This window comes from Aspergillus saccharolyticus (assembly GCF_003184585.1).
Source record: "Aspergillus saccharolyticus JOP 1030-1 unplaced genomic scaffold BP01scaffold_13, whole genome shotgun sequence".
Classification (NCBI taxonomy): domain Eukaryota; kingdom Fungi; phylum Ascomycota; class Eurotiomycetes; order Eurotiales; family Aspergillaceae; genus Aspergillus; species Aspergillus saccharolyticus.
Genome location: NW_020290623.1, coordinates 374482 through 392761, shown reverse-complemented (window position 1 = coordinate 392761; position 18280 = coordinate 374482). Strand labels below are relative to the sequence as shown.

Genomic DNA, 18280 nt, shown 5'->3' with positions numbered 1-18280 from the left:
TCGGGAAATTGAAACGACCCCAAAAGCTCACAGCCAATCAGCAGCCCGACACCGGAGCCAGCACGGCGGTGGCGGCCACCAGAATCAGGCAGACCTTCTCGGGGTCGGCGCCGAATTAAGCTTAAAAGCAGTCTGGATCACGTGCGATTCTTGCTGAGACCGCAAAGAGTTAGGGCGGCTTTACTCAGCGGGTCGATCATCCGGGCTAGACGTGAGGCTATCATATCGCATACCGGTAGTCTATACATATGATTACATGGGATATTCTCTCTATATACACTTGTTTCATCTACTCTCAAACAAACTGCCGCTCCAGATGCACCAGCAGCCCATGCACATCATCCACCGGCAAGGGGATCGCTCGAGGTTTCTGCAGCGCCTGCTCGCCGATGCATTGAGCCAGAACAGACTGCAGCTTCTCCGCGTTCCGGTCAGACTTGCTCTGTAGCTGACCAGTGATGTCGAGTGTAATGCGCGATGCTGCAGCATCCTTGGATCCTAGGATGAAGATGAGGTTGTACTTCATTTGCTTGGCCCGTTGGATCTTCTTGTTCAGGGTCTGGCTGCTGGTATCCACATCGATGAGGAAGGTCGAGTCAGTAAAGGGTAGAGGCTGAGGAGTGCCGCCCGTCTGATCCGACTGAAGGGCCTGGAAACCGGAAATCTTGGCAGCAGCCTCGTGCGCTTTTTGCACTACTGTCTCATCCTGGTTGACAGTGAGGATAATTCCCTGTCGTGGAGACAGCCAGAATGGCCAGCGGCCAGCATATTGTTCTATCAGCAGCGCCAAAAACCGCTCCAGCGAACCAAAGTTTGCCCGGTGGATCATCACCGGTATCGCCCGGCCGGGAGTCTCCGGGTCGTAGTCCGGCTCGCCTTCCGCTACCTGATATTCCAATCCAAACCGACGGGGTAAATTCATATCAAGCTGAATCGTGGAAAGCTGGTGGTACTTGCCAGCCTGATCCTGAAGCTGAATATCGATCTTAGGCCCATAAAAAGCACCATCGCCTTCGTTTAGAGCCCACTCACGACCGGTGTCGTTAAGCGCCTCGCGGAGCTGACTCTCCGCACTATCCCACATCTCCAGGCTCCCGATGAAGTCCTTCTCAGGCCTCGTAGAAAGTGCCAGCCGGTACGGCCCAAGTCCGAAGGTCGTCATGACCAGGTCGACAAAGCCGAGCGCCGATGCGATCTCTCCTTTGATCTGCTGCGGCCGGCAGAAAATATGCCCATCATCCTGGTGGAATCGGCGAACACGGGTGAGGCCAGTTAAAGCGCCCGAGATCTCGTTGCGATGAAGAGGACTGAAGTCGGCATAGCGGATGGGGAGTTCGCGGTACGAATGAGTTTGCGATTTGAACAGCAAGCAGTGACCTGGGCAGTTCATCGGTTTCAGGCCGTAGGATTCGTCCTCGCCAGGCTCACCCTCCGTGTCTCCCATAGCTCCGCGGCCGCGGACCTCGTACATGTCGTCTTTGTAATTCTGCCAATGACCCGATACTTCCCAGAGTGAACGCTTGTATATCGTCGGAGTCAGGACCTCGCGGAAGCCGTACTGGAGGTATTGTGTGCGGAGGAAGGTTATGAGTTTGTTGATGATATGAGTGCCATTAGGCAGGAAGAGCGGCGATCCAGGGCTGTAGATGGAAGTGGTGAAGAGGTCCTGGGCAGTTCCCAATGCGCGATAATCGGCCGAGGGCTGGGGCTGATCGGGCTTGTCGGACTTTGGGTCATTGCACGACGTACAGGGTCGCGACGAGGTGGATGAGAGCCATTGTATCCGTGGGGAGGGCCAGCGCACAAGGGATGACCTGTAGGGTAGTTTAGTTCGTAGCAGCGATGCGTGCCGTATCAGAGGGGTCAATTGTCGCATGACGGCAAGTTCAGTCTGGGGTTCGAAATGAGCGGGTTGAAGCTGGAGGATTTTCCTCGTCCATGACTCGACGCGATCGGCCCGATTTGGCATCGCGTTCCCGTGATTCTCCCCCACCATCCACCGCGTCTTGAAGACGATCAAATCTAGAGTTATTGTTGGCCAGAACTTGTTTGAATACTTTCTGCTACGGATTATGAGAGGGATCGAGTGCGATGCTTGCGGGCTCTTCTCCTTGGACGTCTTATCTCTCAGATAACCGGCTTTAGTAACACCGTCTGGAGGCGCCGCCCTCTGCTGGAGCAAGAGACTCGAGATAGCCCTTGTTGTCACTGCATTGACTGCAATTCTTCGGATTTTCGCTAACGCCTAATTGACATGAGGTCTCTACCATTGGTTCAATACCAAAGAACTATATGACTCGGCGAGTTATTGTCTCTGTGCTTAGATCATCATAGTAACACTTGTTGCGACTCCTTGCATGCCCCTCAGGGACACCACACGTTCCTGGGTCTACAGATCTGCTCCCCCTAGGCTTTGCTGCTCATACACCATTACCAATCATGTCTAAACATCAGAAGCTTCAGGATAGCTCTATCTTAGGAGAGTCATGGGTCGTCGCACCGTCGCCTCTTGTCAAAGAGCTTCCACTTGACAACAAAAACAATAATAATAACCAAACTCCCCATCAGACTCACACAACACCGCATCCAAAACAGAGCCACCATGACAGTCTGTCGGAATCCATCTCCACCTCGTGCTCTTCCATATCGGGACCCGAACTTATCATGCCATCGATATACGAAGCTCCAATCGCCGAAGGCTCCTGGATCGCACCAATTGCGTCTCCGCAGCGCGCGCTCCGACGCAGAAATCCGTCTTCTTCAACTGCACCGATCACAAACGCGGAGCAACAATCTTCGACCAAGGCGCGAAAAGGCGCAACCCCGACCCCTACAGTCGCACAGCATGGGGCTCTCAGCCGCCGGCCTCCCCCCATCCTTCCCAGTCGCGGGTTCATCCTACGTACGCTGCTGAACGTGCTTCTCCTTGTGGGTATCTGCCACCTGCTCATCCTGCCCGAACTCGTCCAGCAACACCAATCACTCTGCGCCATCCCAGTCCTCGCAACGCTCTACCCAGTCAGTTGCATCCCTGTGTACCTCCAGCGGCCCAACGGCAGCACCAGCCAAAGCAACGGCCCCTTCTCCCACCAATCCACTCTAGACCCCCTGCAAACCCTCCTCGACACCACCCTCCAAACCATGACCCCGCACAGCACGACGCTCAAACACACCGAATCCAAACTACGCGACATCCACCAGCTCCTCAAGAAACAGTACCCAGGGAGCAAGCACGAGCTGGACCTGGAATTCTCCGGCTGCCTGGAAGCCACTCGCACGGCCACCCGGCGCTTCGACTCGCTGCACGCGGACCTGCGATCGGCAGTAGACAGCCTAATCGCCGCACGGGGCAGTAGCGGCAACGACCGCGGCTCGGCGGCGGCGGCGACCACCAAACCCACCCACTTTCACACTTCACCGGACGCGCGTCTCTCCACCACGCAACTCACGCGCCGGGAACAATACGTCGATCAATTGACGTCGCGCATGCTGACCAAGGCGGACTCGCTGCTGGGAGATTTCGCCACCCTCGACGATCACTTGGATTCCATCGCCGATGTCCTCAAGCGGGAGACCAATCGACGGCCGCCGGCCCCTCAAGCAGTTAATGATGATCGGCGGCAGCAGGAGCAGCAACACCTACCCCATGGTCCAGGGTCCTCCCCGGCGGGGGGAATCAAAGGCATACTAGTCGGCGCGCTCTTCGGCACCGGGACTGGTGGTCCACGGTCGCCGCAACGATCACACCAAAATGACGAGCGAAGCAACGCCCACACCCAACCACTACCCATCCTCTTCCACGACGCCGCGACCCGCCATCAACCGGTTCTGGCTGTGATCCAGAAGCTGTCGGACGAGTTACAGCAACTCCAGAACAAGAGGGGAGGGACGATGACCTGACGTTCCATCACTTTTGATAGGGATAAAGTACGGGTATAAGAAGTAAGACACTCATACGTCATCCCACGATCCATAACTACCAGTCAACAGCTACAATACTTGATATCACGATCGACATGAACAAACGGAAGATAGGAAAACCCTGATGCATCTTTTCTTTCACTTTCTGTTTCTTTTCTTTTGTTTGTTTGTTTTTGCACGAAGTACACGCAATCACGATTACGGGGCATGGAATCCTTCGCAAAATGCATACTTTGTGAGTAATGCACACAGTACTGTTTGTAACTACCTTAGTTTCTCTAGTCTAGGCTGGCTACCTGTGAAGCCGCGTGTGTCTCCATCTTGACAGCAAGCTGTCTCAGGGATTCTCCATACTGACGCAGCTCGAGAGGTGTGGTCCAAAATCAAGTTCCTCCACGTCTTCCAGGTCTGCGAGTCAGTTGCTCCGTTTCTGTACTTGATCAAAACAACCCATGAGTACGGGTACGATAATTACTCCACTTGCAAGATATCCTACTCGTGGTAGAGCAGCCAGATCTCAATTCCATGAGAGAATAATAGTATTACCATTATCAACAAAAGGCTACCTACCTTTCTCGCTCAAAAGCAGACGCCAGCAAAAAAGACAATTCCGGATGAGTGGCTAAGAAAATAACTCTGCACGAGCAAAAGAGCGCATCGCCGAGAAATGTGTGCAAGAAATGAGGTTGGGGTCATCCCGTTCCTCTCCTCGTCACAAGTCCAAAGAAATAAACCAGACACAAAATTTCCTCAACTGTCTATTCTAGACTTCCGGTTCTCAATTGTCGGGGAAAAAATAATAGAACCAAAAGTAACAGAAACCAAACAGTGCAGCGCTTCCATGTCCCTGTCCTTTCCTCGATCTTGTTTCTCCAAGCAACCCAGCTCAAGTTATGTACAAACCGTACAAGTACAGGTTCGGGAATAAAAAGTGTAAAAAGGTTATGCAGCGAAGATGATTAAGCAAAAAGATAATGGGTGGGGGGAGGATGATGACTCATGACTATGCCGGGACGAAACGTAAAATCATTTCCATCGAGGAAAAGATCTTACAGGCACAGCATAGCACAGAAGACACCGAGAAGCATGGCACCGACCGAAGTGCTGACGGTGGAGGCGGCACCGGTGAAAAGACCGCTGGCGGAGGGGGAGGCGGCAGCCGCAGCGGAAGAGGAAGCAGCAGCGGCGGCGGCGGAAGAGGAGGCGGCAGCACCACCCACACCACCACCAATCACACCACTGGTGGCGGCAGCGGCAGGGGTGGAAGCAGCAGCGGCGGAGACGAGAGCGCCAACTCCAGCGCTGTTGCCGATGACACCACCGGTAGCGCTAGCACTGACGGAGGCACCAGTAGGAGATCCCGTGGAGGAACCAGCAGCACCCGAGGCAGAAGAAGCAGAAGAGGCAAGGGTGGAGGCAGTGGAAGATGAGGCAACAGCAGAGGAAGAAGAGCCGCCGGTGACTTCGCAACCGTCCTTGTTCACGACAATGCTGCTGTAGCTGCCGGTCTTATCACCGTAGGTGTAGCTGCAGCCCGGGTTGTTGTTGGTGATCGAAACAGACTTGACGTACATGGTGAAGGGAACCTTGCTGTAGTCGGTCTCACCTCCGGCCCATTCGATGGTGCCGGCAGCATTGTCGGAGTCACCACCAGCCCAAATACCAATTCTCAGGTTCATGGGCGTCTGGGGGAAGCGAGTGCCGCTAGAGGCGTCGTTGTAGGCCAGAGTGCGGACCAGGTTACCGTCGACGTACCACTTAAGAGCAGTCTCGGTCCAGTCGACGGTGTAAGTGTGCCAATTCTCCTGAGGCGAAGAGATTTCAACCCAGGTGGCGCGGTCATAGGTGGTAGTGTCACCCTTGCCGAAGTAGTTGGTCTCAACCTGGGTAGTGTCACCGCCCAGAGCTTCCTATATATGCAATTGCGGTTAGTCAGACATTCCATGCAAGTGAAAAGATCAATCGCGTGCGAGTAGGTATACATAGGTGGCAAGAGAGGGGCTGTGTGATGTAGTGTGCAAACTGGTGACAAGTATAGGGCCTGAAAGGGAAGCCTACCCAGTCGACCTCATCCAAGTCGTCCGACTCCAAGACAATGCTGCTAACGATACCAGTGCCGCTGGCAGCCTTCATGACAACCTCGGCTCTGCCGAAGAAGAAGTAGAAGTTGGTCTGGATGGTGGGGGCCTGGCCTCTTTGGTTGATGGTGAACGCAGCACCGTTCTCATCGAAGGTGACGTTGTTGGCAGTAGCAGTCCATCCAGCGAAGGAAGATTCGCCCTGGGTGAAGTCGGATGTGAAGGTGGAAGAGCTCAGAGCTGTATCAGCAGGGCAGGTCTCTGTTGCACAAGTTAGATGGGGCACATGGGGTACTTGAAAGCAACAAGCGAGGTCACATACTCTCCAGAGGGTTACAGTCGGTGTAGGTCTGCGCAGTGCACAGGGGAACCACTGCAGAGAGCGCAGCAGCAGCAGCATACTTGAAATACATGATGATAGCTGTTGTGATCGCTAAGATTGAGGTTAACGACTGTGAGTGAGGTACTGAAAAGCGAAAGTGGGAGATGAATCAGCAGGTGCAAAGACGCTGTTGCTTGCTGAGTGTAGAAACGAAGGTAAGTGTGAGGAGTTTGTAGAAGAGAGAAGTAACCGGGGGAAGGTGGGAGATCCAGATACTTAAGTAGTAGTGAAGTAAAGTGAAGTAAAGAAGAGTAAGACACACACTACTTGGGCGGTAATTATGATTTATGAAAAGTGAGTAGTAGTAGTAAGTGACAGAATGGACCCAGTGGCAGCAGATAACCAGACCCAATGCCAAGAAAGGAAAGGTGAGAGGGAAAAAGAATAAACTTCCGTTACTATGGGTTGGAGTGAATGATGGGATGCAACTAATAGAGCCAGTGGGTTCTTTCTTTTCCGACTTTTTTTGGGTATGTACACCGTCATAGATTGGCGAAAGGGGAAAAGATACTACTACTTCTCTTGACTCACGGTTTACGCTTATGTCCGAAATTATTATGGAGGGGGGGAAGACCCTGCCAGGTAGTAGTGAATGGGTGGGTTAAACCAACGGTACCAAGGATGATAAATGGGGGGTTCAGGAAAGGCACCACAACAGGTACATGGTGGTGTTTCCCCTGGCTCGTCTTCTATGAGGGAGAAGGAGAAACGAGGGCTACAGGGAAGGATGGAAGGATGCGAGCGAAAAGTCTGGGCAGGCACCATCGTAGAGGCAAATCGAAACTTGAGGTACCTTCTGCGTCACGGATCCGGAGCTGGTGGTCAGACAATCTTGATTGCAGGAGGCAGGAAAGCAGAGGAGAGGAGAGGAGAGGAAAGACAAGACAAAGACAATCAATTCATGTGGAGTCAGACAACTAACTGAAGACGGCCCCAGCACAACTGGAGACTGGCGTCAGTTCGTCAAGAGGCGTCAAAAAGGGTACTTGGGGCTTATCCACTTGCCCTTTTCGAGGGACTGGGGAAAGCTCCGGGCTGCGAACAGTGTGCATCGCGCGATACGAAGGTCCAACCAGGAATGAAAAGCTTGTGCCAGTGGTATGTGTCACCTTAGCTTGCAGTAGTCCAGAAGAATCTGCCAAAGTACGGAGGATTTGAGGAACTTCCAAAGGTCTCTCTCTCTCCCTCGTTCGAGCCCCTTGGATAGATGGATGAATTCCACGGGTTACAGTAGGTCTCCCTTGTTGTTCCTCTCCTCCTTCCATGGTAGGCCGAACACTCAACCTTGAACCAGCCCGGGTTTCCAAAGGGTACACGTCCTCGTGGTGTCATTCGCCCTATTTTCCAATCTCATTGATCTATTGCCTTAGTCGGTGAAATAAAGTGGACTGGTTTTTTTTTATGAGTTAGGCAACGATACTCACTATGACTTTTAGTGAACCGGAGCCGAAGGGGGCCAAGTCTTGAACCACACTCCCTTTTCGCCACGGTCGCTTTTCTAGTCGATATCACAGTATGCAACCCTCTCTACGCTCGGGAGATTAGGGTGAACTACGATAGCACATAACAGTCTGACCAACTGTTGGTGCCCTTGCTTGCGGATCGTGTCAGAGAACTGTCACAGCACTGTTCAGTGCGAAGCGATCGAGACCAATCGATAGAGGCGGGTGATAGCCGTGGATCGCCGCCCTTGAACTCATGGCTTCCCATTAGAACTGCAATACAACAGTGTGGCAATTTATTGCGACTGGTGGCTATATTAGAACACAACTGGTTCACCATGAGAGTCATCCAGAAAAGTACTGCGCTGTTTTTACAAAAAAGGGCTGGCTGGTGGGTGAACCAACTCGGCCCTAAGCGACGCGACCCTCAGCTGGGTAACTATTTTCGCAAGTCAGAAGACAACTAAATCAATAATGTCTCACTCGGATAATTTTTCTACGCTCTCGAGTCTTGACGGGCACAAGAGAACTGGACACGCTGATGTCGTATTGACGCGCGCGAAATCAAGGGAGAAAAGTAAAGGGACGCCTTTTTTTCTCAGCCTTCCACCATGTAATGGGGCTGCCCAATATCAGCTGGACCGCCATGACCATGTCTTAGATGAGCACTATCATGGATACCTCTGTCGTGCGCTGCATCCGGATAGTTGCTCCGAGGAAAGGGTAACCAGTCCACTTGATTAGCCCGTTGACGCATTGCGGGAGATTAGTGTAGCATGCAGTGCCATGCACAAACTACAAAGTCATTAAATCATCATCCTAACTGGCTGTTATCAGCCTCAACCTGAGACAAACAGGGGTCCGGTGTAATCTGCCCTTTTCCCCTGGCCCTGCCACTGAATACTTCCTAGTATCCCACCCTGTCAGTTTCTCCCGCCGCGGACGTTGGATTCCCGGCCCCTCCCTCCACGTGAATCCTGCAGAGTTGCAGGCAAACAAAGAGAGCAAGCAGAATTCGACCTCAAGCAGAATCGAACTCAGACCCTCGAGGCGTCGAGGCGGCTGGGCGCCTTGTTGTTGCCTCATAAACCTGGCGTGGCGGGCGGCTCAACCTTCGAGTCTCTGACATGTGACCCAAACAAAGGTTGGGGAAAGAGAGCACTGAATGCGGTCACGCTGCGGGATGCTGCGATCTTGTTGGGTGATTTGGGTTGATCGGGCGCCACGTTGGTCGCTGATCACCCGGTCCTCGTTTCCCCTCCTTTCCCCCCTCCTTTACCTTCAATCACCCCCCCCTTGTAGTCTTCAATCCTTCTTCTCCTTCATCCCTCCGGAGCCTTCACAATATCCCACATCCTATCCCACTCACAATAACACCGAGCAATAAGTGCTCTTGTCCGAATATGGTGCATAAACACACTAAGTCGACGGCTCGTCCTCGCTCCGCTGGCTCACCGTCTTCCCCACTCGATCGCGATATGGATCGGAAAGTCTATATCCCGCTCTGCTTCTGTCTGGTCTCCTTTGCTGTGATGGTCTACGTCAATTAATCCGGGGGGGCTGGGAAAGGCCGATATCCCTGCGGGGTATTATCTTCAACGACGGTTCTCCGGCACTTTAACACGTCCCGTCATCTCGTTCAAGCCTAATGCAGCACGGGAACGTCTATACCGCTCGACTTCACACGAGCTCGAACACAACCAACCACCTCCGCAGACTCCCATCGCGACAATTACCCCGGAGGAGAAGACTCAGGGTCAACCAGCATCATTCAACCTCCTTTCGCACTTCCGTATACATTCCCGCTACCAGCATTCAACCACTCGGCAGCGGCCGTTGGGAATGATATTTAACAGAGCATCCGTGATACCACAAAACATCAAAACATTGCCGTCGAAGCGTCTCCTCCATCAACAGGCTGGATAGGATTTGTCAGTTCCGGAACTTAGTAGGGAGACGGCAGGTTCCGTTCATGCAAGCTTCCTTGGTCTGGTTTCGACCTAGTGATGCACACACGGCTGCAAGTGGGATGTTTGCGCGATACCCCGCGATTCCGACAACTTGCAAGTCCGCACATCACGCTTACTACTGCTTACTACTGCAAGGTGACGTCTCGATATACGTATACCATCGGACGCCACTGTTGCTTGTCTATTTGTCTTTACTGTGTTTTTCTCTATTGATACCCTACTCGCATCCATGCGACTCTATCGTCCACATTTCCTATGTCTTGCATTTGTCTTACATATTTGAGATACTCAAGATAACTCGAGGACCCAATGACATAAACATTATCCTCCAGAGTAGTTCCAGCCTTATAGCCGGAAATCACGTTGAGTAAACCCAACAGTGGCAGCAAGGGAAGAGAAAAAAGAAAAGAAAGGAATAAACTGTTTCCCAACCAAGGCTCACCCGTCCGAGCCCAATATCGGGGTACACTGGCCGAAGAACCGTTGGGGAACGCTGTCGACCCATGAAAACATTCAAGGAAAAACAATGCTTTCCATTGCTACCCAACAACGCCCCGTCGGTAACGACAACATGATATAGAGTCCCATGACCAAGCCGGGCACTCAGCCCGCCTTCTAGTTGACCAACCTCCTCGTGCATTAAGCTAGTAACGGACCCGAATTCCGGCAGCATAACAGGGTGCAATCCGTCTCGATCTTCCTGCATGAGACTGGACCAACCCGGTCTGCCCATTGCTGTTCTAGTGACCTAGTCTAGCTAACTTGTAGCTGCTAGCCACTTTTTTTTTCTGTCCAGTAACGCTATCTGCTGCTATGTCTCCACTGTAGATAAGACCGCATGTCCCAAAAATAGGCGATATAGAGCCTAGTGGACTGGAAGTCACTCGGAATAATTGAGACAAGTTTTCCATGGCTTCGTATAGACTACGCTTTATTTACTATATATCGCGGTCTTCGATGATGTGAGGGTGGGCAGGATCTAAGGGGTGACAGTGAGGACTGACTACTATTGACGACGGTCTGTGAGTCGGGTGGCAGTGCTGCATGGTCTATACTTAGGAGTTTGGAAAACCGGTGGTCGGGATGGTTAGAGTGGGAGGCCGCCAGTTGCGTGATTGGTTTCTGAGGGTTATGCCTCGTTCCTGCTGCTGTGTGGGATACTATCGTGGGGTAAGTTGGTTCTAAAAGCGCAAGGCGCGTGTAGGAGTTGGATTGGGCTACCGTGGTTTGGGGAGTAGACAATGTGTCTTCTTGGTGATGTCGGTAATCGGCATTATGTACAGTATGATCATTTTCTATGCTAGTGGGTGGTGGTGCGCATACATGGTACCAAGTCAGTGGTCCGAGGGACAATTATATTGTCCGATTAAAGAAGAAAACCAGACTAAAAATGCAAGGACCTTACGCAAGCCAACTCCTGTCAAGGAGAGAAAAAAAAATGAAACATGAACGCAGGGAAGACTCAGGTGGCCAAGGTACAAAAAGGTCGTGCCCGGGATCGAACCGGGATTACAGGAATCAGAATCCTGGGTGCTAACCATTACACTACACAACCTGGTAGTTGTCTTGGGCTTAGAAAAATATTTCTACATCTTCCATTCACCTGGTGCACTGGCAAGTCTGCGACCTTCGGGATCATAGTTCGTTGTTTGCGAACCGAACTAACCCTCAGAGTCGATATGATATCATAATATACTCGGCATTGCTCGGATGTGGGGTGATGGCTCACATTAATCTCTCTGATGAGGCTGGAATGCAGCATTCCTACTCTCTTGGCTCGTTGTTGACGAAGAAGGACGGATGTGGATATATTTTCAGCGGGCTCGGCTGCGCATGTGTTTGCCGGGTGCGTCGTGGGTTGCCTTTTCTCGATCCATGGATACTACCTATCACAGCGGAACTGGGACGAGTCAGACTGGACATTACTGATGTCACCGAAGTGCAAAAAACGTGTCATGCTTGAATATTTCCAGATGGCATGACGCAGCTTGCTGTATGAACCGGGCAGCCATGGAATGCGGACCCGTGACAGGACCGGAATCGAGTAGATGCCGACATGAAAATATCGAAAGGGAAAGTAGTCATGCGCACCTACAGCAATATCATTCAATCCACCGGATATGCACTACTAACCCAGCAACAGCATTCATGAGACTCTTGCCAGACTAGACAGATACAGGCAGTCTACGGACAGGTGAAAGAAAACACACACCACAATCCATTTAACAAAGTCGTGCATGCTATACAGACATCACCAAACGCAGCTGCGCGAATAGACATGCTGGTCACCAGAAGCGCATTCCTGGCAAGGCACATCTTGAGATCGGTTCATATGACACTAAGTCCACCAGACCTGTCAGGCAGTCCAGCAGCATGGGTCATTTCCCCTTCTATCACGACATACGGACGACAAGCGCGAGCAGCCTCGACCCAGCCAGGGCACTGCCATCGTTGAACGCACTCAACCTATAACAATGACACGAACATTGCGCGGAGCCAGAAAAAGACCCCGCATCGAGTCCCGTAATGTAGCCTTTAGCCCCGCGGGCAATGAACTGGGATATTCAGAATCACCCAGCCAGCGAGCAGCTCTCGAGAGCAGCTCGGGACGGTGCACAACCGAGTCACGAAGCCACAAACGGGCTGGAGTATGCCTCGACAAGCAAGAAGCATGAAATTTGCCGCGATGATAAACGATGACCCCGGAGACTGGCATATCAGACCACATAGCAATATGCTGTAGCGCACAGGCACCGAGTCCCCCGTGCAGACGTTTGCATTCTCTAGACTCAACGGATATTGCACTGGATCTCTTAAAATGGGTGGTTAAGGGACTTGTAGCAGACACCTGCTGCCCTAATAGACCCCGGATAGGTCAGCCAGATGTCATCTTGACTACCGTGGAGTCAACGACTCTGTCTTCAAGTGCAAACAGACGATTTCAACGCGAATGCAGTATGCACACATCGAGTCCATTGTTTGCCTTATATTTACAAGTCTACAGCATTCCTTCAACAATCGGTTGTGTAGTGTAATGGTTAGCACCCAGGATTCTGATTCCTGTAATCCCGGTTCGATCCCGGGCACGACCTTTTTGCAACTTCCTCAGAGTTGAAAGAAGGAATGAAAGGCTCCGGGGCCCAATGAAAATGATCTTTTCCTTTCTGCCCTGAACCGAAGGAACCCCATTGGAAACCCTATCACAACTATCGTGCGGCGATCCAGACCCGGAGATCTTCCCGATATATACAGATGGGATTCTATAGACGAGATATTCCAAGTAAACATGCCGCATAGCCATTGACTCGAAGCCATCGTTGTTGTATATATATATGCCTCAATTTGCCAACCTATTCGCACAATTCATAATCCTCCAGAGCCCTCAATCTCTACCCACCAAACCGGGAAGCATTTCATCTCTCTATCTTCACAGAACCAGAAGGTGAAAAAGAAAAGCGCATCCTCAATCCTTGCTTGACCACCCATTCAACATCCCACCAAAAGACAAGCAAGTCAGACCACCAAAATGCATCCCAAATACAACCTCATCATCCTCGATTTTGACGGCACCATCTTCGACTCCCACGCCGCCATCGTCACCACCATGCTGCGCACCTTCCAGCACTTCCTTCCGGACCACCCGCTGCCCCCGACCGAGGAGCTCAACCACCTCATCGCGCAGGGCCAGAGTCCCGAAGTCACCTTCCGGGCCCTCCTGCAACATCACCCGGCTGCACTGGCGGCATTCGACGAGCTTGAATGGGTCCGCACCTTCCGCGCCCTCTACGCCATCCACGGCCAGCCCCTCACGCAGCCCTACCCTGGCGCCATGGACCTGGTCCGCACACTCACCCAGGCGCACAAGATCCCCGTCGCAATCGTCAGCAACAAGGGCTTTCCCGCTCTGCGGGCCGGACTGGAGACGCACGGGTTCTTTGCGCCGGACTTGATCCCGGAGGAGTTGGTGATCGGGGACGGGGTGTTTCCCGGTGGGAAGCGCAAGCCCGATCCCGCGGGGTTTGCGGAGGGATTGGTGCCGATGCTGCGGGGGTGGTTTGCGGCCCGGGGGGCTGAGACCCACCAGACCTGGTTGGATGCCCCGGAGGGGGTGGACATGCAGAAGGTGCTGATGGTCGGGGATACGATGACTGATATCCGGTTCGCCAGGAACATTGGGTGTCCGGTTGTTTGGTGCCGGTTTGGGCAGGGGATCCACGCCGAGTGCGAGGCGGCCGGGCCCGAGTTTGTGGTGGATGATCTTCGCGAGTTTGTGGCGAAGGTGCTCGGAGGAGATGATCAGAGGTAGGTAGGTAGTTGTAGGGGGTTTTCCTACCCTCCCTTGGATACGTACTCTGCATAGAAGTAAGATCCTGTAGAGGGGGCCTCTTTTCGATAACAAACCCTGCCAAATGAGGTAAGATTTTACACAACCATAGTTACTCTGTAATAGAGGTAAGATTTCACACAACAATCCCTTTCTTTCGTAGAGATATCTATCATATAACAAGTAATAACAGGGTGATACATCAATGACTATCCAAGAAATCAGCGCAATGCAACTCTCCGGACACGGATTCTACTTGTGAGGTGAGGTATATACAAGATGGGAGGGTAAAAACCCAGGAAACGGTATGAGTATAAAGCCTGGCATGGACGGAGAGATTGTAGTTGCTACGGAGGCCGGGAGCCTGGTGAGTTCCCTCCACATTAGGGAAGGGAATATGTATGGGGGCTGCGCACCGTTCAGGTTAGATGGTTTTGACGGTTATAGATTGTGTCTGTCATCTGGGTATTGGACGGGAAGCGCAGCATACTGTCTGACCGCCCCGAAGTGGATCGAGATGAGCCATGGCTGATGCTCTCTGACGCATTTTGTCTTGCGATTAGATGGTGTTGTATCTTCTGGTCTGGTGCTGTCACCTGGAGTTGAGGGCAGGTACGCTTTAGGTCATATATACGGGTTCCAGTTGCGTGTGAGCCGTGGATGGGTCTGCGTCATCGTCAGGGTAATGAAGTCATTGTCTCGAACACAAAAATGAAATGCCTTATATACTCGTTCTCGTTCGCATCTATGCTGTCCACATGGCAAACCCCATGGGGGAGCAAAAAGGTCGTGCCCGGGATCGAACCAGGATTACAGGAATCAGAATCCTGGGTGCTAACCATTACACTACACAACCTTGGTTGCTGATATGCATGTGTATATGCCTACATCAAGCCTTTCTGATTGCTGGTGCAGCTCAAGCCTGTTCTCATGCATCGTAGCAATCCTACTGAAACAACTGATCATACACGATCGAACGATTCACCAAAGTATCAGCATAATTTCCATTTATCTCGACATGCCGTGTTTGTGCTTGTACATTCATGGAGAATCTAGCTAACATATTACGTCTGTACATTCGTTATACATCAATGCCAAAAAGCCAGCATAAAACAACATCTGAAGTAACACATCCCATCGGTGCATGTGAGTGGATGACAGACCAAAGCCTTGCGTACACCAACGGCCAAAAGGTGAAAAGGAGGAGTGGTGTAGGCTCTGATAGAAGAGCTTCGGCTAGACGGCGCCAGCGCCAGCGGGTATCATCCCTCCGTGTCGACCAACAGTTCAAAAGTGACCAAGGTAAATAGACAGCCACGAAGCCTTGCATGATCTAATACATCAATGAAAAAGGTACAAGCCTTCAGCTTTGGTGATACATTGAGGACGGATCATCCAGCAAAGGGCTGCCTGGAACTGCATCGAGAGCGACAGCGTGAAGTGCGGGCTTGTCGACTTCGAGGAGAAGCCCCTTCTCACGACGCTCGAGTCTCTCCTTGACCCACTCTGCCACTTCAGGATCCTCGGTCGAAAGTGAACCCTCAGGCCCGGTACCACCGACCAAAGGTGTACCCGCCTCAGCCGCACCATCCGATTCACTCAGGGGTTGCATGAGCGAGGACAGCCAAGGGTGTCGGAGCAACATAGTGTATGAGGGGCGGTTGTTCGGATTCTTATCCAGACAAGCGCGGACAAAAGCATGCGCTTCTTCCGAGTATCCAGTTTCGGGGAGGGTGGGTGCATCTCCGTGCACGATCGCCTAAAAAGTGCATGTTAGTTGTGGGAAGTCAAATGCTCACTAAATTTCATCAATACTCACGTGTAATTGACTGAAGATGTTGTTGAATGTCTCTGGAGGGTAAGGGTAGCGGCCGATGGCACACTCGATGATAGAAAGACCCAAGCTCCACACATCACTCTGGACACTGTAGGTTCCACCTCCGCTAGCACCAGACTGTTGAACGCCACCGCCAGCAATGCGCTCGGGGGCCATGTAACTCTGGCATCCGATGTTGGTCTTGGCAATACTGGCCACGAGGTTTCCGCTGACACCAAAATCACAGATCTTGATCTGTCCGCGCGAATTGATAAGAATATTCGTAGGCTTTACATCGCGATGGATGATGTTATGGTCCTCCTTGAGTGTCCTCAGTCCCATGACCGTGGACAAAGCGACCTTCCGGAGAATGTTCTCCGGAATACCCTCCTTGTAGATTTTATCGATCGAACCACCGTCCATATATTCGACGCAAATATATACCGCTCCTTCCTGGAAGAAAGCGCCGTAGAAGTCGATAATGAAAGGCGAGACACACCGATGGAGAATATCCAGCTCCATGATGATTTGTGCGAACTTGCTCTCGTCCAGCTCTAGACGGATCTCTTTCATCGCCATGACAACCCCAGAGAGCGAATCTTGTGAGGTTCCCGCACCATTCTGCTCAGTCGGACGACTAACAATTCCTCGCAGCCCTAAGCCAGGCTTGCGCATGTGCGGCCGACTGTGTCGGACTTTATAAACAGTACCATAATTACCCTTACCAAGTTCATCCAGGCGATCCACTTCATCCAACGATATGCTGAAGCTGTGGCCTGACGAGAACTCAATTCCACCACCGTGAAGGATCGCTTTGTTCTTGAAGTTGAGCGTCCCTGCCTTCGTGTCGATGAATTCGGAATACTTGCTGAACGCCGTCTCCGGTTTTCCAGACTCACCATTAGACTGTCCGTCTGCCACGGGGCTGTTAGAACCAGTGGCATCGGAGAGCTTCAGGCCAGGCTTCATGCGTTTGGCTGCCAGACCACCGGGTTTCGGTGTGTTCAGAGTAGGCGAGCCATGAGGGACCGAGGGAGATGAAACCCAATTCTTGGTGCCCGGCCGGACCGCCCCAGGAGGCAGGCGGCCCGCAAAAGCACCACCTAGAGATCCATTCGTGACGGAAGGCGGAGATGAGACGGGGCTGGCAGTGGATGTGGATGGTGGAGAGGCTTTGGGCACAATATGCGTCGTGTTGGCATGCGTCAGACTCGGCGGTGCTCCTTGTCGAGATAAGGAGAAGGCTTTCATTTTAGCCAGAATGTCTTGATTCAGTCCTCCCGGTTGTGCGCCGCTCATCGAAGCCGGAGGGCGAGCAGAGGTGCCAACGCCCCGTCGAGCAGCATTGATTTGACCTAGGTGTGTAGAGGTTGGGTTGATTGTAGCTTTGTCCATGGTCGGTCGCAAGGATGGGACCGAAGCGTATGATTGCGTAGTGGCGAGAGACGGGGAGAGGTCGTCGTCCGTCGTGTCGGATCTGCTATCGATGTCTGACATGGTGGATTTTGAAGTTGAGATCTCAGCTAGAGGTTCTCGCTCAGTGTCCATCATGAGACTATCAATTTTCAGAAATCGTTTGCTTTGAGAGCCAAAGACGCGCGATTGGCGGGTTCAGCACCGGCCGCCAATACCGTGTAGAAATGCAGACTCGGGATAGTCGGGGGGAGTATCTTGGATCAAACCGAGGGGCGGGGGTTGAGGTCGGAATGATCGGAAAATAAGGTGTCTAGGGCAAGGCGACTGCGGCTGGTCTCGATCGGTCGAAGGGTGCAATGGCTTTTTTTCTTTGCAGGGGTTGTGCAGAAGCGAGCTACCGCAGCGGATCTGAAGGGAAGAAAACAAGGCAGGATTTCGTCGACGCGGGGCACACCTCAGGCCATTCCCGAGCACGACTCTATATCAGACAGGTAAGAGCAGACGGCAGGGAGAAGCCAGAACAACGAAGAGTGACAGTGGGGAGAACAAAAAGTAACAATCTTGAGAAAAGCGGGTGATTGCAGAAAAAGGAAGAATCTAAGAGAGGCAGGGAAAAGAAAGAAAATGGTGAAGTTGGAAAGGAATGGGAGAAGTCGAGCACGTTTGTTGGCTAGTGGTGGTGGTGGGGGGGAAAGAACTGAGGGGCGCTGGAGTCGAGAATCAAGGATAAGGCACAGACAGTGGAGAGGAAAGGAAGTAAGAGGGAAGCGAAAATTGAGGATTGTAGGATAGCGAGAGTAATCGAGAATCGAGAACTAAGGGGGAGGGGGTGGAGGAAAGTGAGAGAGGGAGAATAGAAAGAAAGGGAAGATGATGGAGGCAAAGCAGCAGCAAGAACTGGTCATGAGCTAATGAACCGTTAATATATTAG

The 18280-nt window shown here is 52.2% G+C and overlaps 6 protein-coding genes and 3 non-coding genes across 9 annotated transcripts; 3 read left to right on the top strand and 6 right to left on the bottom strand.

Annotated features, from left to right (window-relative positions):
- Positions 1 to 269: 269 nt before the first annotated feature.
- On the bottom strand, positions 270 to 1895 carry BP01DRAFT_356381 (threonine--tRNA ligase MST1). The gene has a single exon (XM_025574940.1). It carries the CDS (start codon positions 1874 to 1876, stop codon positions 296 to 298), a length of 1581 nt encoding a protein of 526 aa, XP_025431729.1. The 5' UTR covers positions 1877 to 1895; the 3' UTR covers positions 270 to 295.
- A 152-nt stretch (positions 1896 to 2047) lies between these two features.
- Positions 2048 to 4298, top strand: BP01DRAFT_318334 (uncharacterized protein). Its single transcript, XM_025572631.1, has one exon. The coding sequence runs from the start codon at positions 2440 to 2442 to the stop codon at positions 3898 to 3900; it is 1461 nt and encodes a 486-aa protein (XP_025431728.1). The 5' UTR covers positions 2048 to 2439; the 3' UTR covers positions 3901 to 4298.
- A 215-nt stretch (positions 4299 to 4513) lies between these two features.
- BP01DRAFT_356379 (glycoside hydrolase family 16 protein) lies at positions 4514 to 6666 on the bottom strand. Its single transcript, XM_025574939.1, has 3 exons — positions 6322 to 6666; positions 5980 to 6260; positions 4514 to 5831 (listed from the first exon to the last, which is right to left on the bottom strand). The coding sequence occupies exons 1-3, from the start codon at positions 6410 to 6412 to the stop codon at positions 4971 to 4973; spliced, it is 1233 nt and encodes a 410-aa protein (XP_025431727.1). The 5' UTR covers positions 6413 to 6666; the 3' UTR covers positions 4514 to 4970.
- A 3412-nt stretch (positions 6667 to 10078) lies between these two features.
- Positions 10079 to 10619, bottom strand: BP01DRAFT_38138 (uncharacterized protein). Its single transcript, XM_025577300.1, has one exon. It carries the CDS (start codon positions 10524 to 10526, stop codon positions 10152 to 10154), a length of 375 nt encoding a protein of 124 aa, XP_025431726.1. The 5' UTR covers positions 10527 to 10619; the 3' UTR covers positions 10079 to 10151.
- Positions 10620 to 11276: 657 nt separating this feature from the next.
- Positions 11277 to 11348, bottom strand: BP01DRAFT_t151. Its single transcript has one exon. It is a non-coding gene; the product is annotated as a tRNA-Gln (tRNA).
- A 1465-nt stretch (positions 11349 to 12813) lies between these two features.
- Positions 12814 to 12885, top strand: BP01DRAFT_t158. Its single transcript has one exon. It is a non-coding gene; the product is annotated as a tRNA-Gln (tRNA).
- Positions 12886 to 13319: 434 nt separating this feature from the next.
- On the top strand, positions 13320 to 14379 carry BP01DRAFT_423158 (HAD family hydrolase; the record flags this gene model as incomplete). The annotated part of the gene is made up of 3 exons (XM_025579613.1): positions 13320 to 14095; positions 14230 to 14245; positions 14311 to 14379. The coding sequence occupies 3 exons, from the start codon at positions 13320 to 13322 to the stop codon at positions 14377 to 14379; spliced, it is 861 nt and encodes a 286-aa protein (XP_025431725.1).
- Positions 14380 to 14901: 522 nt separating this feature from the next.
- Positions 14902 to 14973, bottom strand: BP01DRAFT_t150. Its single transcript has one exon. It is a non-coding gene; the product is annotated as a tRNA-Gln (tRNA).
- A 507-nt stretch (positions 14974 to 15480) lies between these two features.
- pbs2 (mitogen-activated protein kinase kinase PBS2) lies at positions 15481 to 17430 on the bottom strand (the record flags this gene model as incomplete). The annotated part of the gene is made up of 2 exons (XM_025571820.1): positions 15481 to 15876; positions 15937 to 17430. The coding sequence occupies 2 exons, from the start codon at positions 17428 to 17430 to the stop codon at positions 15481 to 15483; spliced, it is 1890 nt and encodes a 629-aa protein (XP_025431724.1).
- Positions 17431 to 18280: the final 850 nt, after the last annotated feature.